The sequence below is a fragment of the Aquarana catesbeiana genome, linkage group LG06, assembly GCF_042186555.1.
Source record: "Aquarana catesbeiana isolate 2022-GZ linkage group LG06, ASM4218655v1, whole genome shotgun sequence".
NCBI lineage: Eukaryota > Metazoa > Chordata > Amphibia > Anura > Ranidae > Aquarana > Aquarana catesbeiana.
Window position 1 is genome coordinate 272,342,384 of NC_133329.1, and position 20,732 is coordinate 272,363,115.

At 39.3% G+C, this 20,732-nt stretch overlaps 1 protein-coding gene across 4 annotated transcripts in view; it reads left to right on the forward strand.

The window, feature by feature from the left end:
- The window catches only part of PARD3B (par-3 family cell polarity regulator beta), a 2,266,259-nt gene that overhangs the window by 1,309,779 nt on the left and 935,748 nt on the right, over positions 1-20,732 (forward strand). For all 4 annotated transcript variants that reach the window (XM_073633364.1, XM_073633363.1, XM_073633365.1 and 1 more), the window contains one exon: positions 19,045-19,161. In XM_073633364.1, coding sequence (XP_073489465.1) covers positions 19,045-19,161 — 117 coding nt within the window. The remainder of the gene's footprint in view (positions 1-19,044; positions 19,162-20,732) is intronic.

The following is a 20,732-nucleotide window of genomic DNA, read 5'->3' on the forward strand; positions in this document are numbered from 1 at the left end:
TAGACAGAACATGTTAAATTCTGTATCCTGACCCAGAAGATAATATACAAGCTTTGTGTTTGAACCTAGAATTCCTTTGCTGCATGCTGTCCATGTAGATATTGCTCAATGTATCGATATACATTAAAGAGGAACTGCAGTCTGCTCACATAATTTGTAAAAACATCTGTGCCATTCTGAAGCTTCCCTCCACTTTGCATATTATTTTATATATATTGTGATTCTGTACTTGCCAAATATGCTGCAGAAATCTCCTTCCACTGAGTCTGGCTGCAACCATTTTAACTCTGGGCAGCTTCAGCTGCTGCCTGTTCACTTCCTGGATTTACACAGACACACAGGAGGCACCCCTCCAGCTCTGACAGTGGACCAATATGACCGCAAATCAATCTTTTTAGTAATGCCCATGAGGAGGGATAGGCCCAGAAAGGTCTTAAATGCAGAGACCGTAATAGGTCTCCAATCTCTGGCAAGGGCCAACTGGGGATTAGCGGCGATGAATTGACCAGCATACAAATTGTTTTGGTCCACAATAGATTTATAGAGATCTTCTGTGAAAAAATATGAATAAAAATCAAGTGACTTAAAAGCAACTGTTTCCACCTGAATTCTGGGTTGGCCAGTGAATGGGGGAAGTATGGGTGCTGTAGAAGTGGTGGGCTCCCAATTCGGATTGGCAAATGCAGCAGGAAGGGCACTATGCGCTCGACAGGCCTGTGTTTGTCTTCTTGGTGGCTGCAGGACTCTACTTGTGCTAGCCACCTTACCAGCTTGAACTGCACTTATGGGACTCGCCATGTCACCAAAGGTTTACTGCAGTGCTGGATGTACGACCAGGATGTACTAAGCTGCTGGTGCTTGCCAGTTCACCAGAAGGATGAGCAGCACTAGTACTGACTCTTTGCTCCATACGAGAGCCCTGCGGTTCTTGCACCTCAACAACAGCAGAAGAACGGGGTCAGATACGCCTGACCTGGGCAGGGACCACTACTCTGTCATCAGAGCTATCTGTCAGGGTCCTGCTGCTGTCTACCGGTTCGTATTCTGAGCCTGAATCTGACAAATGGGTGACTCTTCACTCTCATCTGTCAGGCTCAAAAACGTGTAGGGCTCTTCACTGGTGTACCTTTAATTGGACATTTTGACCTCTAAATTTACTGGTACACTAGTGCGACTCACAGGAAAAAAGAGCACCTGACTGTCAGCGACTGCTTCAATCGCTACCAAAAAACGGTTAGCGATTGCAGGGATCAGGCCTGACTCTGCGAATGCTGCAGTTATGTGTTTAGTGTTTTGAAAGTGACAGTGATCGATTGATACTGCACTTGGGTGGGCTGGGCTGGGCAGAGGGGCTAAACACAGGTGCTAGCAGGTATCTGGGCTGATCCCACTAATGCTGCATTTTTGGGAACCCTAAACTATTGGGGAGGCTAATATAGTTCTGATCAGATCAAAGATATTGATCCGTTCAGACCCTATACTACTAAGGGAGGTGTAGGGTGCGTGCGTGGGTGTTAGCACTACTGGCACTAATCTGATGCTGCCTGGGGCGACACAGACCCTAACTGACGCTAAAACCTAACTGATATTACCCGCCGGGTGATCAGGGGGTTAAAACTTTTATTAGGTAATATACAGCGGGTGCCCTAATGCTATAAAAGAATAACTAACCAGCATCACCTGTGACACTAACACAGTGATCACTGGTGACAGGGGGTGATCAAGGGCTTAAACCTTTATTAGGGGAGTTTAGGGGGTCCCTAGACCTATCTGGGCCTTCTACTAAGTACCCTAACACTGATTATTGTCACAAATGACACCAGTACAGTGATCAAAGAAAAATATGAACACTGCACTGGGTGACACTGTGACAGGGAGTGAAGGGGTTAACTGGGGGTATGATCGGGGGGTGACAAGTGTACCTACGTGCACTGGGGTTAGTGTAGTGTTGGTGCAACTTACTGTGAGATGTCTTCTCTCCTCTCTCTGGAACGAAAAGAGTCCCACAAGGGAAGATGACATCACTTCCCCTGCCTGTGTTTACACTTACACAGGCAGGGGAAGGATTTCATTCGCCAGAACCAATCACCAGGTCCAGGCCAGAAATCATTGGCCTGGGCCTGGAGACTGATCAGTTCTGAAATGAATCCGATCATCGCGGCCACGTAGAGTAACGTAGCTTTGCCCAGCTGAGCCAACCTGCCGCAGTACAACTGTGGCGGCTGGCCTGGAACTGGTTAACACTGACAAAGATTGCCATGTTTTCTACTGTGCATGTGTCCCTTTTTTCCTTCTTGTCATTTCTGAAAAGTAGAAAGAAGACCTTAGAATGCCAAGCAATGCCATAGTGCCTGCACTGGCGTTACCACAAATTTATGCAACACTTGCATCTTTGGAGAAGCAATGCAGGGACACTATGGGCATGTTTGGATTTTGAACAAGTGGTAGGCTGGTCTGTATTTCTAGGGAGAGTAGAGGCGGACACTACATAATATAGCATACTACTGGATTTAGAATGTTGCTGCTTTTTTGTATGCTCGGAGCATGCGATGAACAAATGAAACTCTTAAGTAGGCTTGGAGATATTTTCTGTGTTAGTGCATACATGTTACAATATATTTATGGGCACCTTACAAAAACTTGCATAAACCAAAATTAAAGTGCTTCTCCTTAAGGTGATAGTTTGGGGTTGATTTACTAAAACTGAAGTGTGCAAAATCTGGTGCAGCTGTGCAAGGAAGCCAATCAGTTTCTAACTTCATTTTGTTCAATTAAGCTTTGACAAAAAAACTAGAAGCTGATTATTTTTTATGCAGAGCTGCATCAGATTATGCATGCTCCAGTTTTAGTAAATTAACCCCTTTGTGTCTTGTCAGATATTGGAGGAAGAAGTAGCGCATTATTGGTGATTGAACAGAATGCTTTTGACTATATTATATACGGTACTTATGTTAAGAATTAAGTTTGAAGGATTCTAGCAAAGGATTGAACTATTTTAAATTTTTCAGTTGCCATGCAAAAGGTATTTCCAGAGAAGGTGAATGGACAATGAAGTTGTGGAGATTGTAAAGAGATAAGAGAATAGTAAGCCTGTGTTCAGAGCAGGGGCTGCATTTAGAGTAAAACCTAAAATTTAAAGTGTATCTAAACTCCAGAACAAAACTGTAATGTATCCTGCAGCTTACCAGTCTGTAGATCCTTAGATGTGGTGGCTGTATTGTTTTTTGTTTTTTTTTCAGGCTTTACCCTTACTTTTATTGCTGGTGACACTGGTAATCAGGACAGTTAGTGAGGGTGAATCTGTCTAATGGGGACACAGACAGAAATGAAAAACTAACAGGTGTTCTCACCCCTTAGCTCTGTATCCAAATCTAAAAAACAGTTTTGCATTTAGTTATACTTTGTCATGGCAACAGAAAGCAAATAAGGGAAGTTTATAGTTAGGGCTTACAATACTGTACACTTTAATAAGGAACTTTATGGAGGAACCAGAACTGAAAGTGAAATTTGTAGCTTAAAGTTAGAAGTTTGAAAGGGTGGCTTTAAGTACCTTCAGCTGCTAGAGGTACTTACAAAGGGGACTTGAGGAGCAAAAAAAACATGAGTTATATGGAAAGGGACAAACATTATTCTTACAAAATATTAATACAGCATGAAATTTGCTATTATTTATAACTATCTGTCATAGACAAGTTACTCTACCTTAATCATATGAAAATACTCCCCAAGGTCAAATAACATTTATTTGTAAATGTCTCTTTTCATGGATTATCCCCAGACAGGTGTATCCGCTATCATTGTTCTCTGAAATATTTTGTCTTTCAGCATGATATGTATTATATGCTTATTTTTCCATTGGAAATGGCTACAGTCAGTGAGACTTTTCAGTATATATCCTGACCATGTCTGTTGTGTTAAGGACCACATCCATGTCATATAAGGTAGATCTTACAAAATATATCAACAGATATGAGAAACATGAGAAAGGAAAATGATATTTTAGAAAAATCTTTTTTGTCTCTCAGCACACATTACACAGTGATTTTAGTTGTTAAGAGTATTGTGTGGGAATTATGTTGAAGGCACCAGATAAAAGAGGTCACTTCATAGAGGTGATTTGAGTCCATAATTTTAGCTGCTCTAAAGCCTCTTCGCTCTTGCATATTTCAAGAGCCCTTTGTGTGAGTAACTTTTAAAGCAAATGGTGCGTGAATCACACACCATTAACAAAAAAATGTTCTCTTTCTACCCAAATTACCCCTGTTTGTTGTTATTGTACATTATTAAAGGCCACGCTCTTCATCTTGTCATTGTCAAGAAATTATTTAATCAGTTCTCATCTGAAAAGTGAGAGACTTCACAATAAAGGACAGATGCACAAACACTGCCTTGTGTATGGAGCAGTATCTTATGTTACAGAGGCAGCTTGTGATTATCATAAAATAGTCCCCTTTGTTGAGCCCTTATTGATTTGTGGGTCATGCATGAATGAAGCGTGGTAAGAATGTACTGAAGAGCTATTGCCCAACTCTGTTACACAGATGCAACAGCATGCACTCCAGTACCATCAATGGAACAGAGATCAACTGTGTTTCATGCCTTATTAGTGGATTATATTTAGCAATCTGTTCCTTATAGTGCATATGAAGTGGAATTAAAGGCTTCTTTTTTTGTTATATGTCGAATTTTCACACGTAATTTAATATATGCTTGCTAGTTAAATATATAGTCAGAATTTTGCTATCAGTTTTTGCTTTTTGTGATTAGTGTGGGAATCTCTATAGATAAAAAGGAACAAGAAAGGTTTTTTGCAGGTACATTTTGTAGAATGGCACAGAATAAAGAAGCCTGAAAAAAAAACCCTGCACAGTACAGGCACACATACCTACAGCAACCTCCAAAACATGTTATCACAGAATGTCCAATCATTTTGACATCAGCAAAGTTTCATGCCTTTCTGATAGTGAGTAAGCTTTCCTGTTTCTTCATGCTTGCTGCATATTTCTTTTGGCAAGTGAGGCACAAAGGTATCAGAGACTGTTGCAGGTATGCCTGCAGAAGTATTTATTTAATTTCATGACAGAGTCTCTATTAATTGTTTTTTTTTTTGTTTCGAATAATATGATGTAATATTGTTAGAGAACCTAGAATCTAGGGATCCTAGGTGAAGTAAAATGTGGTACCTTGCCCAGACAAACTACTAGTCATGACACGTAATTAGCTGTATTCTCAACTATAGTGTGCATTTAGCTAGTATGCCCACATCATCATATGCACACCATGTAGCAGCAGAGAATTTAGGCAGCATTAAAATTGTAACAGAAACACCACCCTTCCCTCTTCAGGACCTATCCCACCTATCCAAAATGACAAAAACATATTTGGCTGGAGCTCTAAAGTTAAACATTTTATACCACAACCCCTATATTGTGGGAAAAGTGCATTTTTGCTAAAACAGTGTGTTCTCTTTCACAGTACTTTATGCAATGACCTAACTCCTTAGACCCAGTCTGTCTGGACAGCATGGATACATGCTGACTTGGCACCATCCACAGGCAGCTTAACACTTCAATAAGACACCGCAGTTGAATTTAGCACAATTTTACTAACTAATTGCAGTACAGAGGATGTTTTTCCAGGTTTTTGAACTGTAAGAAGACAATGACTTTCCTAAACCCTTCGAAGTAAGAACACTGAATAAGGGAACATGGATGAAATGGGTAGTGTCTAGCTGGGCCTGAACTAATAAGCAATAGGAGGTAAGAGGGAGAAACCAAAATAACACAGTAAACAAGTTGTAGTGGTTCAAAGCCTCCTCTGCATACAGCATAAAATTAATGCAGGTCAATACTACACAGAAAAATTAGATAAAAGTGGGGCAGAACACAGTGACTAACGGCCCCTATCAATAATATAATAAAACCCAGTTCTTTGCCCAGGACAAACACAGGTCCTATTGTCCTAGCTACATATACAGCCTAGCCTATGCACTAGGATTAGGATGCCCAACTGCCAATGAGAATAACAGAAATCCACTAGGGCATTCACCCTCAGTTCAGTATATACTGTACTATATGGTTTGTGGATAATATGAAACGTAAAATGCTTCTGTTTACCTAGATCACAGTATGGAGTTCCAGTGCAGACATAACATTTTTTTCAGGCTGTGCAGCTAATTAAGGGACCCCTCCTACTCTCACACAAACCTGAACCTTGTGCCAATGTCTGCCAATGATGGGATTATATAATGTTTATTGCTGTGGGTAGGGCCTTGTGATTGTTTTAGCTAAAGTGTACTTATCCCTTAAAGTTTATTGTTGACTTACTTAAACTTAATCCAAGTAACATGGAAGTTGAAGGGTAACTCCACTTTTGTGGGGGGAAAAAATAGCAAATAAAGAAAAAATAATATAGCGTATACAATTGCTACACAAGACATATTGTAGTTGAATGTTATTAAAAAATACCTTTCTTTTTCAATCTGCAGCCAATGTAATGCAATATGGCTACCTGGAGGTGTTCTGTACACAGAATGTGTACATAACACCCCCTACGAACATAATTTCCTGCTTGTGTGATTGGCTTACTGATTTTCCCAGAAGTCTGCACTAAGATGCAAATCAGATTTCAGGCATCCCCTGCAAAAAAAAAAAAAAAAATCATTTTTGGTCAGATACTCCCAATAGGAACAAGGGAAGGGATGCAGGCCCAGCAACTTTCCTCATTGGAGCTCTGCAGCTGATTGATAATTATGAAACCACTCCCATTAGACTTACTCAGCACAGGGGCACAGAGGAACAAACAGTGATTTCTTCAGAATAACAAAAGGTAGGAATCTGCAACAAAGTTTGTTAAAATCCTTGCAATGTACATAGATCACCCAGAGGGGAATGTTTTTTTCTCGACAAAAGTAGAGTTACTCTTTAAAATGAATCTGTGTGGTATGCTAGATGCTCTAAATAGTTTTCTGAATATTGCATTGAAATGCATGCTGTCCATCATTCCTGTACTAGGAATCTGAGAAGTGGAGGCAAAATATTTGAAGAAAGAGATCTAGCTCATTGCCCTCATTGAAATTATTGTTATTTGCTTTGGAAATAAGTGAGTTAATGCTGTACTAGTAAAGTCTATGCTTTGATCCTATCTGGACTAATGCCTTTGTTACTGAAATGATTAATTCAGAATAGTGAAGAAAAGATGCTAATTTGTGCATCAAAGATGTGATAATTTCTTGGTGCAATCAGCGTTATACAGATAAATTCTGCTTTCTTTAGGCTGAATGAAGAAACCCAGGGGGGTGTGTATGAAGGTAAATGCATTAATGCATCCACTGGTGACCTTGTTTAAAATGTCTTAGTTCTCTGTCAATTAAATGGCTGTGGATGACTTTATGAAATATTCTTCACATTGGCATTTCTTCCTGAGCCCGGTGGTGAAAACTATAAAGGGACACTTAAAAGGTCATTCTAGCTTCTGTTGACTTGTTTATCTAACCCCATGTGACATGATATTCTTCAGATAGATAATGGAGCAGAGGATCTGGCAGAGATCTAAGGTATTGAAAGAAGCCGTTTGGTAAACACTTTTTATGTACTCGCCAACCATTATTCTTTTAATCATCCAATTATTATTTTGCACCGTACAGTGCCAGAGTGTAAATGACATTTGATGCATAAACTGTGTAAGTGTAGTATGCATGTTACCAGTCTTAAATTACCCCATTAAAGTTCATTTCATATTGCAGGTGTATGCATGAATTCTGTGTAAAGACCTTTTAACGGTTATTTGCTGTAGCATAGCACTAAAAGGGTGTATGTCATTATATGCATTGGTATCTCTTCAAGCACAAAATAAGAGCCACAGACTGCTCTTTGTGTTAGCGTAGATTCCTAAATATGAGCCCATTATAGGGTATACTGAACACAGCAATATTCCTTTAAGTGCTGAAAAAGGCAACACTTTAAACTCCACCCATTGCCTTTGATGGGGATAGAAAATGCATGCATGCATCATTGATATTTACTGTGCATAGCAGGGTATTTCGGTTGATGTCTCATTCTGTGGCCAGCCAATGTAAAAATTGTTCACATTCACACAGCTTTGTCCCCAGGTAGCTTGCTATCCTCTGACCTGCCAATGTTCAGCCCATTACCTTTTTTCAGTAACCTGTTGATTCTCAATGTACCTACTGGTGATGCTTGATTCCTCATGGATTCTGGATTGTCTCTCAAATACAGAAAATATGGTGCAGAAAATGTCAATACTGAGAATTTTCTCACATCCACCAATCGGATTAATGCTTTAAGTTTGTGCTTAACTGACAAAGCAGGAAGCAAATGTCACACAGCACAGATTTCTGGTAGTGTCATCCTACTGCCCTTCTACTGACCCTCTATGGAGCCATTTGTGCTTGTTCTGCACTGCTTCTGGGCATTACACAGATCTTAGATGAAGGTATATTAAATTAGCTCTCTGAGTTTATATCATTTGCTGTGTTTACTGGATAATTTTTGTAGCTCACCATATACTTTAACTTGTTGGTGGGAATCGCTTATTAACTGTGTATGTGCACAAGATAATATAATGTATTGTATGTGAAAAAACTAAACTGTTACAGAGTACTGAGCTTTCAACATTTAAAAAAAAGCTCCCCCTGTATCGGCAGTGAATGGAGAGAGAGGGTTGGCAAGATGGAACCCACTGCCTAGCAACATTGACGCCACCCGAGGGGTGTGCCTCCTGCAGCCAATGGGAAAGGGTGAGTTGCTAGCAGTGAAGGAAAGGGAGAGCAGCTTCTTTCAGGGTCTCAATTAGGATGATTTCCACCCCTGAGCTAACAGGTCCAACAACTTACTGCAGCTATTATATGGGGTCTCCCTGTTGGTTGGAGAGATGCATGGATTATGGGCATAAGAAAAATAGCCCTCTGAGAAATCTACCTCCTGAAATTCCTAAGCGATACAAGGAGCTAAAGCAGGCTGAGCTCACTAGTGTTCACCCAAAAGGAGAAGAACATTGGCCAGACCTTTTGTGCATTAATTAATATTGGTCTGTACCTTTTCTTTGTGTTCTGCTCCTTGTCTGTTAGGGTCTATAGTGTGGGACTCACTTGGGTAAGAATGGAAATAGTTTGTTATGAAGACAATGCATAGAACATTCTCATCTGACCTACAATTTAGGTTCCTCTTTTACCCACATAAGTCAGAGTAGACAGTAGTGGGTGCTTCTGACTGCAGAATATTTTAATGAGATACAAACCTGACACCTTGCATAACCTATAAGTTAGGCATACAGGTGAAGATTTTTTACCCGACTTTATTTAAGATCAGATACTGTTTCATCTAGAAGGAAACATTGGTTAAAATGTTTTTTGTCATATGGTTTACCTGAAGGTTTTACTTTTGAACAATAGAAGTGTTGCAGTGTGTTGTTCCATACCACAGAATTTAATTTTTCATGGATAATCCATAGCAGGCTACAGAAACTTACACAAAATTGTGATTTTTCTAATAAAAAATTCATAGGCATATGTTAAATTTTTAAAGCCTTTGTACACTTGACTTGTAACCTGGGAAACCATAATTATCCACATTTTGCTCTACCATCAGGGCCTTTGAGCTTGATATTAAGGCTTCCATACACTGTGCATAAGGGTTACCTACTTCAGAAAAGGTACACTAATATTTTAGCCTGCACTGACACATTGGATCATCATTTATCACTTAGAGCTTTTGACTGCCTTTGTTTCCTAGGGAAAAATCTGTAGCGTAATTTGTTCTTACACATGCATTGTGGCAGTTTATGTGTTTTTATAGTCCCTTTGAGGTATTCAAAGTAAGACCTCATTAGTACTTTATCTGTTTGCTGATAACTTATCTATTTTTCTTTATTTTACTCACCCCCTACCACCACCACTTACATTGCTCTACTTAGAAAAGAAGCTCATTAAAATGCAACAGCAATGTCTTGTCTTTTAGGAATCGATAAATGGGCATAAACTATATTGTTTCTTTTTAATGGTTGTGTAGGCTCCATTGGAATGGTTTGTTAAACTTTCGAGGAGGCGACACCCTTTTAAAGAATTTTAAAATCTTGGCACATAATGGAGAAGGCATTTGTGTTATCTTATATCTTGCATTCTCTTTTTGTGTTCGGAACACATGAATATTCAATGCTTCGATCCTCTTGACATATACCCACAAGGGGCAAACTCTGTAATGAAAGATCTCCCAGTGGTTTAATCTGTGCAAGCTGGTTATTGCTACGTAACAGATGTCTATTCCACGTGTGCCTAAACAGGATGCTCATAGTTTTTCCCCTTAGCAAATATCACCATATTGGAAATCTGGGTATGTCTTGCACAACAGAAACACAATGTTGCCATGGTCACAATCCCATTGTTTGTTCTCAAGATAAGAGACCTCTCAACATTTCTTATCCAATGTTTATTTTTTTATTGAAGCTTAATAGAGCAAGTGACATTATGCACATTTCAAGTTGGTCAAAATCTATTGACCTTTAGAGTGGCACTTTAAATGTGCCACTCCAGGGGTGCCTAAGTCAGCAGAGTTACTGCAGCTGAATTTCCACTTACAGATCACGTCCTCAGTATTCAGCCACATGATGAAGTTCATCTTGCTTGAATTTGATTTTTCAAGGTTTCCTTTCTGCTAGGCAGGTGTGACCACGATCTGCACTCTGCAAAGCAACTCCAAAAATGTAGCATGTCAGACATTTTGAGACATGCTCTTTGCTTCACGTCATGAGTTTTTCCTCTAACATATTGTCTGCTATGCCCTTCAGTGTAAATAAAAAGCATAGCATCTTTGCTTAAACATCACATACAGAGCAAAAGCCAGGAATTCTGAGTTGTCTCAGTTGTAGGTCAATATCTGTTATTCTTTACATGATTTTGCAGCAGCTGGAACGGAATTTCAAGGTTATTTTTCTTGACAGGATCTCATATTCTGGAATATTTGAAAAATAGAAAAATACTGTACATTGTACAGGTGCACAGACATTACACTTGAATGATCTTAAAAGCATCCCCTTGCAACAACATTGCCAAAAAACCTGTGATTATACTTGCAAGAAAGTCCCTTTTCCAAGTTGCCTAGGTGGTTGTACATAAGATATTAGTCACTAGCGGGAGATTTTTTAGTAAGCATAGTTAAAATTCATTGCAGACAGATATAAAAGAAAAATGCATGTTAAGCTGCATATTTCATTCTAAGTTGTAAAATAATTCACTTTAAACTTTTTTTTCACTTTTAATAGCATGTGAAATTGAAAGGTGCATTAGTTTTTATTACTGCTTGCAACAATTTCATCCTCTTTATTTGCCTTACTGACCACTATCAATAGAGAAAAAGGTATGGGAAATATGAAATGGCACAGTTTCAGTCACTAGAATAGGAGGTAAAGAGAAATCTTTAAACGGGGACAGTTGTAATGGTGATAGCTCCCTAAAAGGGAATTTTCCTCACTTTAAAGAGATTTCCTTTCACTTCCTGTTGTTTCTCAGGGCAGGAATATGAAAAACATATCTGACAGGTGATTTGATCATCCACAGGTCCCTCTTAAAAAAAACAACATAAAAAACGTGGGAATTATTGAGGAATATACTGGTCGGTTTTCATTAACCATTACCCAACTTAACTTATGTTTACGAGATAGATCAGAACCATGGTCTGTTTCCACTGTAGTGCTGTCGCTGTCTTAGCTGCTAGTAGGATATATGAGAGTAATCTCTTGGATATTTAGGGATTTTTTTTTTTATGAATGTTTTGTACTACCTGTAGGGGTGTTACTCTACGTTTTGGTTCTTTTAATGTTTACACATTGTTTGTACTGTTTAAAAGCTAAGGTCGCCTTTAGAAACATGTTATATGTTACACCTATGTTATATGTTACGCACCCCAAACCTCACCCACTGATCAGCACACTCATAGTTCTGTAACACTTTTCCCAGCTTTCTACCTGAAGAATTTGGAGGAAGTGTCTGCAGGAGCCTAACATTGCACCCATAATCTACTGATCGTAGGTGCTATGCTTTGCAGGCTCCTGTGGGTAAAAATACTAAATGCACATTTTTTCCTGTAAATATATGTGCATTTTTTTCCTTAATGAAGAATTTAGCCATTACATATTGATTCTTAGTTTATAATAGTTATTGTTTTCATATTTCAGGCTGTCAGTAAAAAAAAAAAAGCTCTATCAGGATATTTTTTATGTTTTGTTAGTAAAAAAAAAAAAATCATTGAGGGTCCGCTACACTTATTCCAAAAATGATTCTTCTTTTTTGTTTTTAACCCTGCTGGGCATCTTTTAAGTAAAGTAAACATACTGATTAGAATTATTATTTTTAGTAGTTCAAAAAAGAGGAAATAAAATACAAGCACATCCCACAGACACTAGATTCTTCAGCACCTAGTTTTTACTAGGTTGCTGTGACTTGCACAGTGGATTTGACAAGTTTGAAAAACAAAGAAAAAAACTGCGCTATAAAGTGAAAATGCAAAGAGTCAATATATGCAATAAAATCAATATATGCAATGAACACACACATATGCATCCAATGACATCAGATCATTAGTGTAAAACATGGTAGTAAAGTTCATAGATGTAAAAGAGGTAGGAGGAATCCCCTGGTAGTTCTCCGTGGAAATCACTGAGAAATGAACACATGGAGACAGGTGGTTAATTCGGGTTGTTGTATGGTTGGAGTCACGCCGTACGGAGGGATATCGTTGAGAGGATACCGGGACCCACTTTACACGCTTACCATTTATAGTGGTATTGGGAGGAGTGGTTTACTGCCTAACAGCATGACCTGGATATAGTCCTGAGACATGCCTTTCCATCTGGTAAGCGCATATGTTTGGTGGTGGAGGATCACTGTGCGGGGTGTGTTTGCTTTCCACTTTCTCAACTGATTTCCACGGAGAACTACCAGGGGATTCCTCCTACCTCTTTTACATCTATGAACTTTACTACCATTTTTTACACTAATGATCTGATGTCATTGGGTGCATATGTGTGTGTTCATTGCATATATTGATTTTATTGCATATATTGACTCTTTGCATTTTCACTTTATAGCGCAGTTTTTTTCTTTGTTTTTCGTATTTGTTGTGATTTGTTCACAGTTGAACTGCTACTTCCTTGGGGGGTTTTTTTATGATAGCGCGGGGATTTTTTTGATTTTTCGAATTGACAAGTTTGTTGTTTGAATCTATCAGAAAAAAAAAGAAAATTTGTATCTTTTTTTTTTTTCCACACGAGTACTGAAATGTTTTAAATGTTGTTAAAATGGATACAGTTTTTTCCAATGGTACTTTGCTTAAGGACATTTCCAAGAGAATATAACCTAGATATACACTATACTTTTACTTGAAAGCAACTTAAAATCTTACAATAAAAAGTTGGCACTTCAGCAAACCTCTTCATGTAACAGCATACAGGGATTTACCACTCAGGTAGCCTCATCATTTTCCAGGGGATTGAAACCACAATGTTATGGTTCAATCCTGCAGATATAAAGGGACTGTTGTATCTCAAAAGATAACCCTAAATCTTAACTCCAGACATCATTTTGTTTTGTTTTTGAATAGAGTGTGGGAGGCTGGAACCTTTGATAGGCTTTTTATGCTGCCCAAGACTACAATGGGGAGATTTTCCTATATCTTGCCTTGTGACAACCAGAAAATATAATATAAGACATCAATAAACATATGACACGTAACTCACCCGGGCAGGAGATGAGTAGACATCTATATTCTGTGGAAACATTTATTTTCATGAAAAATACATAAGGACTGCTTATAGTGATAATTAAAACAAAGGACAGTGCCTCCTGATAGCTAGGTATACTCCACCAAATAAGGTATATTCTGTACTTATTTGCCATCTCCTTCTCCTTCAAAATATGGGGAAGCATGTGACCTCCTCTATGTGACAGTGCTGAGACCTGAGCAACCAATTGGCAGGCCTGAATATGTCATGTGGGGAACAGTGACATCATCCAACAGAGTTTATTCAAGGTGGATTCCTGCAGTGGGAGGGTAGTGGTGAAGGTGTGGATTGGTGAATATACCTTACTGGAGAGATGTCAATAAACATAACTGGCAGCCATGCATTAACCTTTGGGAATGGTAATGCAGACACTTTGCAGCACCAATAAGCAGGAAGCAGAGCCTGATGTAATAAGCAAATATGGCTGCCCTATATACAGTATCTCACAAAAGTGAGTACACCCCTCACATTTTTGTAAATATTTTATTATATCTTTTCATGTGACAACACTGAAGAAATGACACTTTGCTACAATGTAAAATAGTGAGTGTACAGCTTATATAACAGTGTAAATTTGCTGTAGCCTCAAAATAACTCAACACGCAGCCATTAATGTCTAAACCGCTGTCAACAAAAGTAAGTACACTCCTAAGTGAAAATGTCCAAATTGGGCCCAATTAGTTATTTCCCCTTCCCGGCATCATGTGACTCATTAGTGTCACAAGGTCTCAAGTGTGAATGGGGAGCAGGTGTGTTAAATTTTGTGTTATCGCTCTCTCTCTCATACTGTTCACTGGAAGTTCAACATGGCACCTCATGGCAAAGAACTTTCTGAGGATCTGAAAAAAAGAATCATTGCTCTACATAAAGATGGCCTAGGCTATAAAAAGATTGCCAAGACCCTGAAACTAAGCTGCAGCACGGTGGCCAAGACCATACAGCGGTTTAACAGGACAGGATCCACTCAGAACAGCCCTTGCCATGGTCGACCAGAGAAGTTGAGTGCACCTGCTCAATGTCATATCCAGAGATTGTCTTTGGAAAATAGATGTATGAGTGCTGCCAGCATTGCTGTAGAGGTTGAAGTGGTGGGGGGGTCAGCCTGTCAGTGCTCAGACCATACTCCGCACACTGCATCAAATTGGTCTGCATGGCTGTCCTCCCAGAAGGAAGCCTCTTCTAAAGATGATGCACAAGAAAGCCCACAAACAGTTTGCTGAAGACAAGCAGACTAAAGTCTCGTACACACAATCGGATTGTTGGCCAACAAAGCTTCAGACTGTGCCTGGATTTTGTCTTGCGGCACACAATTGTCTGCCAACAAACACAAATGTAGTGACGTACTACAAGGAATTTCAGCTCTTGTGCACCACCCTTTGGGCACCTTCTGCTAATGTCGTGTTTGGTGACCATTGATTCCGAGCATGCCTGTTTGTACTTTGGACTTTTGTGTAACGGACTTGTGTACACACGATAGGAAAATCTGACAACAAACCATTGTCCACTGAAAATTTACTAGGCTGCCATCCAACATTTGTTGGTGGAAAGTTGGTCAACAATTGTCTGATGGAGCGTACTAATGGTCGGATTTTAGGCAAACAGTCTGTCATCACACAATTCTCTGCCGAAAATCCAATCGTGTGTACGAGGCTTAAGGACATGGATTACTGGAACCATGTCCCGTGGTCTGATGAGACCAAGATAAACTTATTTGGTTCAGATGGTTTCAAGCGTGTGTGGCGGCAACCAGGTGAGAAATACAAAGACAAGTGTGTCTTGCCTACAGTCAAGCATGGTGGTGGGAGTGTCATGGTCTGGTGCTGCCGGCACTGGAGAGCTACAGTTCATTGAGGGAACCATGAATGCCAACATGTACTGTGACATACTGAAGCAGAGAATGACCCCCTCCCCTTCGGAGACTGACTTGCAGGGCAGAAATACAACATGACAACGACCCCAAACACCTCCAAGGCGGTCACTGCCTAGCTAAAGAAGCTAAGGGTAAATGTGATGGACTGGCCAAGCATGTCTCCAGACCTAAACCCTATTGGACATCTATGGGGCATCCTGAAATGTAAGGTAGAGGAGCGCAGGGTCTCTAACATCCACCAGCTCCATGTTGTCCTCATAGAGGAGTGGAAGAAGACTCCAGTGGCAACCTGTGAAGCTCTGATGAAAGCCATGCCCAAGAGGGTTAAGGCAGTGCTGAAAAATAATGGTGGCCACACAAAATATTGACGCTTTGGGCCTAATTTGGACATTTTCACTTAAAATATTTACAAAAATGTGAGGGGTGTACTCACTTTTGTATATATAATATATGATTACAAACTATAAATAGAAAAAACACATTTACAGCATTAACATTGATAAGATTTACATTAAGCTGATCACTTTTTAAGTTTATATCTTTAAATAAAATTGAAACCTTTTATTTTACCTTTAACAACAACCTAATAATCTAATTTTAAATATATCTACCAGTGTTTTAAAACTGCATGTAGATTTCGATCTTTGTTCTCCTTATAGCAGATGCATAAATGAACCAGTGACATTATCCCCAAATGGCACAGGCTTTCATGTGATACCTTTTAAGATGTAGTTATGCAGAAAGTGACAACTAGACCTTATAAATAATGAAGTGAGATAATATGACCTGGAAGTCATAAAACAGACACATATCCTCAGTGCTGTAATTTGCACAAAAAGACTATAATCACCGGAGGCTTGCTTCGGGCATTACCTTAACTGGAGAACTGTTCATCACATAACATAAATTAGCTCTTGGAGGATTTCCCCCCCAATTTTCTGGTGCACTGTTAAATTTTAGTTCCTATGCTCTTATCCACTTAGAAGCTTAAAGTTTATGGTGATATTATAAAGATAAGGTCATGTGTCACAGAATGACTTTGCCAGAGATGTGCAGGACTGCCTGGAGGACTTTTGCAATTATGTTAAAAAGTAATTCCATTATGATATCGATGATAAGTAAATGCTTAGGAAATATATGGAAATGTTTAAGACTTTGATGCTATACAAGCAAAATGTATCTTCAAGTGCTTCGGTAGTCAGTTTTCCTTGACTGGTCACCTGATGCATGAAAACCACCCAAAATGATGGCCATGAAGCAGGTGTGAATGTAAAGGTTCCAGAAATGTTTGGCACCAGTGATCACACAAACTGGGCCATATTGGTTCTGTACTCACAAAAAGATATATTCACCTCTGCTCAAATGTTCATGGCTAAATGTTATAGCAGAAAAAAAATCCAGTAGCTTGATAATTCTGTTAACAGTGGCATATGTCAAAATAATAGACATCCTAATTGTCAAATTCATAAAAAAAAAAATAGGAGATCTTTTTGTTAGGATGTGCTGCATAAGTTAGGCCTAACTCCAGCCCAAACTTTTTTGTTAGTTTTTAACAGAGAGATAGAGTTCCCGTCATTTTTTTATTAGCAGCCTGTTCCCTGGTTGGAGATATTTCCCCTTACTGAATGCCGGGAAAAATAGTAAAGAGAAATATCTACAGTGGAACCATAGAATAAAACAAAACACATTTTTCTCAGAATAATGGGGAAGGGTTATAACATTTGTCAGGTTATTATTACTAACTGTGTCTTCCTGTCCTGGTGACAACCTTTCACTTCATTTTTTTTTGTTCTACTGTCACAAGAACATGAAGGAAGGTAAAACCTCTCCTATAGGATCATTAACAGCAGACTTGGCAGAAGTATTTCCTTTTCTAAAATCTGTCCTAAGCTACAACAAAAGTTGTTGCTGGATTTGGATCAGTCCTTGCAATTTTGCAGCCATTATTGGGAATCTTTCATCTTCCCTTTTAGATTTTTAAATGATAAACTACCCTGGTAGGCTTATTGAGCTTATTGTTTATGTCATGACTTATATTACGTTGTAATGGTGATATCGCTCTACCATAGTTCCCATTCATGGTGGATTTGGGCTGTTTTGCCCACCTTTATGTGTTCCAACATCTCCAGTTAGCGTAAATAAATACAAAATGCAACAGGGAAAGAAGAAACTGTTCATAACTGCCTCAACAGAGGTGCAGAATCAAGAGCTCAAGCACAGATACATTACTTATAGGGTTGATTTACTAAACGCAAACAGGCTGTTCACTGTGCAAGATCATTTTCACTTTGTGAAGGAATTTTCCCCAGAACTTAGCGAATGAGGTGAAGCCCTGCTAACTTCCACCATCCTGTCATGTGCAAGCAGTTTTTTATTATCCTTGTATCTGATTGAATATTATTTGCAAAGTGAAACTTCTTCACATTTACTAATCTCTTGGGAAAATTCCCTTACAAAGTGCAACTTGCCTTGCAAAGTAAACAGCCTATTTGCTTTTAGTAAATCACCCCTAAAGAGTTCTGAGATATAGGAAATTCTCAGCATCTCCCAACAACTGATCAACCCTTTAATTTATTGTGCATTGCATAGAATGTAGCAGAAGAAACTTCTAATTTATGTAATTTATGTAATACAGTTTAAGCAGAAAGAATAACAGTACATATCTGAGTAGGAAAATGGAACAGACGCACGTCTTGCTTGTTGGTAGAGTAGGTTGTTCCTTCAATACCTGAACAAGTTGATATCAGGAATTGCCTGTGCGTGTAATGCCACTGCAGTAAAGAGAAGGTAACAGCTCTATTAAAGATGGTGATTAATTAGACTAAACAAGGGGCGAGAAATTAAAAGCTGACAAGTGAGTGGGTAATTAATTAGTTCCAGGTATGTTTTTCAGACACTGTTGGAAGCTTTCAATGTCACTGCTATAAATGTACTTTTCTAATTTTCTTATCAGAAACACCAAACTAATAATGCATTAGGCTCCTGCTGCTTGCTTTGTCCATTGACTTTTAAGCTTTGTTTTCCTTCTGTAGCACTGATGTGTAACAGTGTATAGTTTGTGCTCCATGTGTTTGTTTTTTTCAGCATTAGCAGCTTTTGTATTTCAGCCTCTCCAGTGAATTAAATTACAGTGTGCCATTAAAGCAGCTCTGTATCTAAATTTAGAGTAAAATCTTTATCAGTGTTGTGCTGGTAAGAACATGTTTACTCCTGTTAGATGTTTGTCAAAATAAGTTCCTTGAACAATGAGAGTTTGTTAGCTGATCTCTGGTTTCTCTGTCTGTCCTGTATTAAAGCAGCTGAATTTTCACACATGTTCTGAGAATTTTTCCTGAATATTGACAGAAGAGGCAAGATTTAATTCTCTTATTTTTCTTTAGGTTTGGGAAAAAGAATAAAGATGATAAAGGAGGAAAGGTTGATCAGAAAAGTAGTCCTAAAGCCGCCAGGAAAGAGGAGGAGCAAGATGTGGAAAAGATGAAGGAAGAACGTGACAGGTAGGAAATTTAAAGTGAAAATTGTTAGGCCCCTTTCACACTGAGGTGTTTGTAGACTGCTAGTAAAACACTGAGCACTTTTTAAGAGCTTTTCAGGAGCCTTTGAAGAGCTTTCCATTCATTCAAAGAAGAGGGGCGTTTTTTCACCACCCTGCCAGCACACTGCCCCAGTGTGAAAGCATTCATTGATTTTAAGGAAAATAGGTTTTCATGAGCTTTTCAGGCATTTTTTTTTGCGTAAAAGCATCTGAAAAGCACCTCAGTGTGAAAGGTGTTGAAGCAATACAAAAAGTCTGACAGATGAGCTATATGCAAATATTAGTGTGGCATAGTATGTTGTTCTATATGTGCAGGGCTCCAGATGGTTGGGAATTCCAATCTAGTCCTTATTATCTGCTGCTGACATCTGGTCTAGGTCCTATTCACACCTAAAAATGCGTTAACAGATAGGCTGCCTTAGTCCAGGCATGCTGCGTTCAGCACTTTGTGTTATACCAGCCCATTCATTTTAAGGCTACTTTCACACTGAGGCGCTTTACAGATGCTACAGCGCTAAAAATAGTGCCTGTATAGTGCCTGTAAAGAGCCACTCCTGTCTCTCCAGTGTGAAAGCCCGAGAGTTTTCACACTGGAGCGGTGCGCTTGCAGGACAGGAAAAAAAGTCCTGCAAGCTGCATCTTTGCAGCGCTATAGGAGCGGTGTATTCACCATTCCTAAAGCGCCCCTTCCCATTGAAAACAATGGGGCAGCGCTGCAAACCCACCGGCAAAGCGCTGCTGCAGGGCTCTTTGCGGGCGTTTTTAACCCTTTTTCGGCTGCTAGTGGGGGTTAAAACCGCCCCACTAGCGACCAAATAGCACCGCTAAAACGATGGTAAGGCGGTGCTAAATATATCACCGCTTTACTGCCAACGCCCACAATGCCCCAGTCTGAAAGTAGCCTAATTGATTTCTGCACATGCCATAACGCAAGAATAAAAAGCCACCTGCACTATTCTGACAATGGAGACTTTACATCTGTACATCACAGTGTTCTATAGAACAGGTTAATTTTTTTTTTTTATTGTATTTGGGGTGCCAGAGTGAGTGGCGCTGCATTGCAACACATATACAGTACCTCACAAAAGTGAGTACACCCCTCACATTTTTGTAAATATTTTATTATATCTTTTCCTGTGACAACACTGAAGAAATTACGCTTGGCTACAATGTAAAGTAGTGAGTGTACAGCTTGTAAATTTGCTGTCCCCTCAAAATAACTCAACACACAGCCATTAATGTCTAAACCGCTGGCAACAAAATTGAGTACACCCCTAAGTGAAAATGTCCTAATTGGGCCCAAAGTTTCAATACTTTGAGTGGCCACTATTATTTTCCAGCACTGCCTTGACACTCCTGGGCATGGAGTTCACCAGAGCTTAACAGGTTGCCACTGGAGTCCTCTTCCAGTCCTCCATGATGACATCACAGAGCTGGCGGATGTTAGAGACCTTGCGCTCCACCACTTTCAGTTTGAGGATGCCCCACAGATGCTCAATAGGGTTTAGGTCTGGAGACATGCTTGGCTAGTCC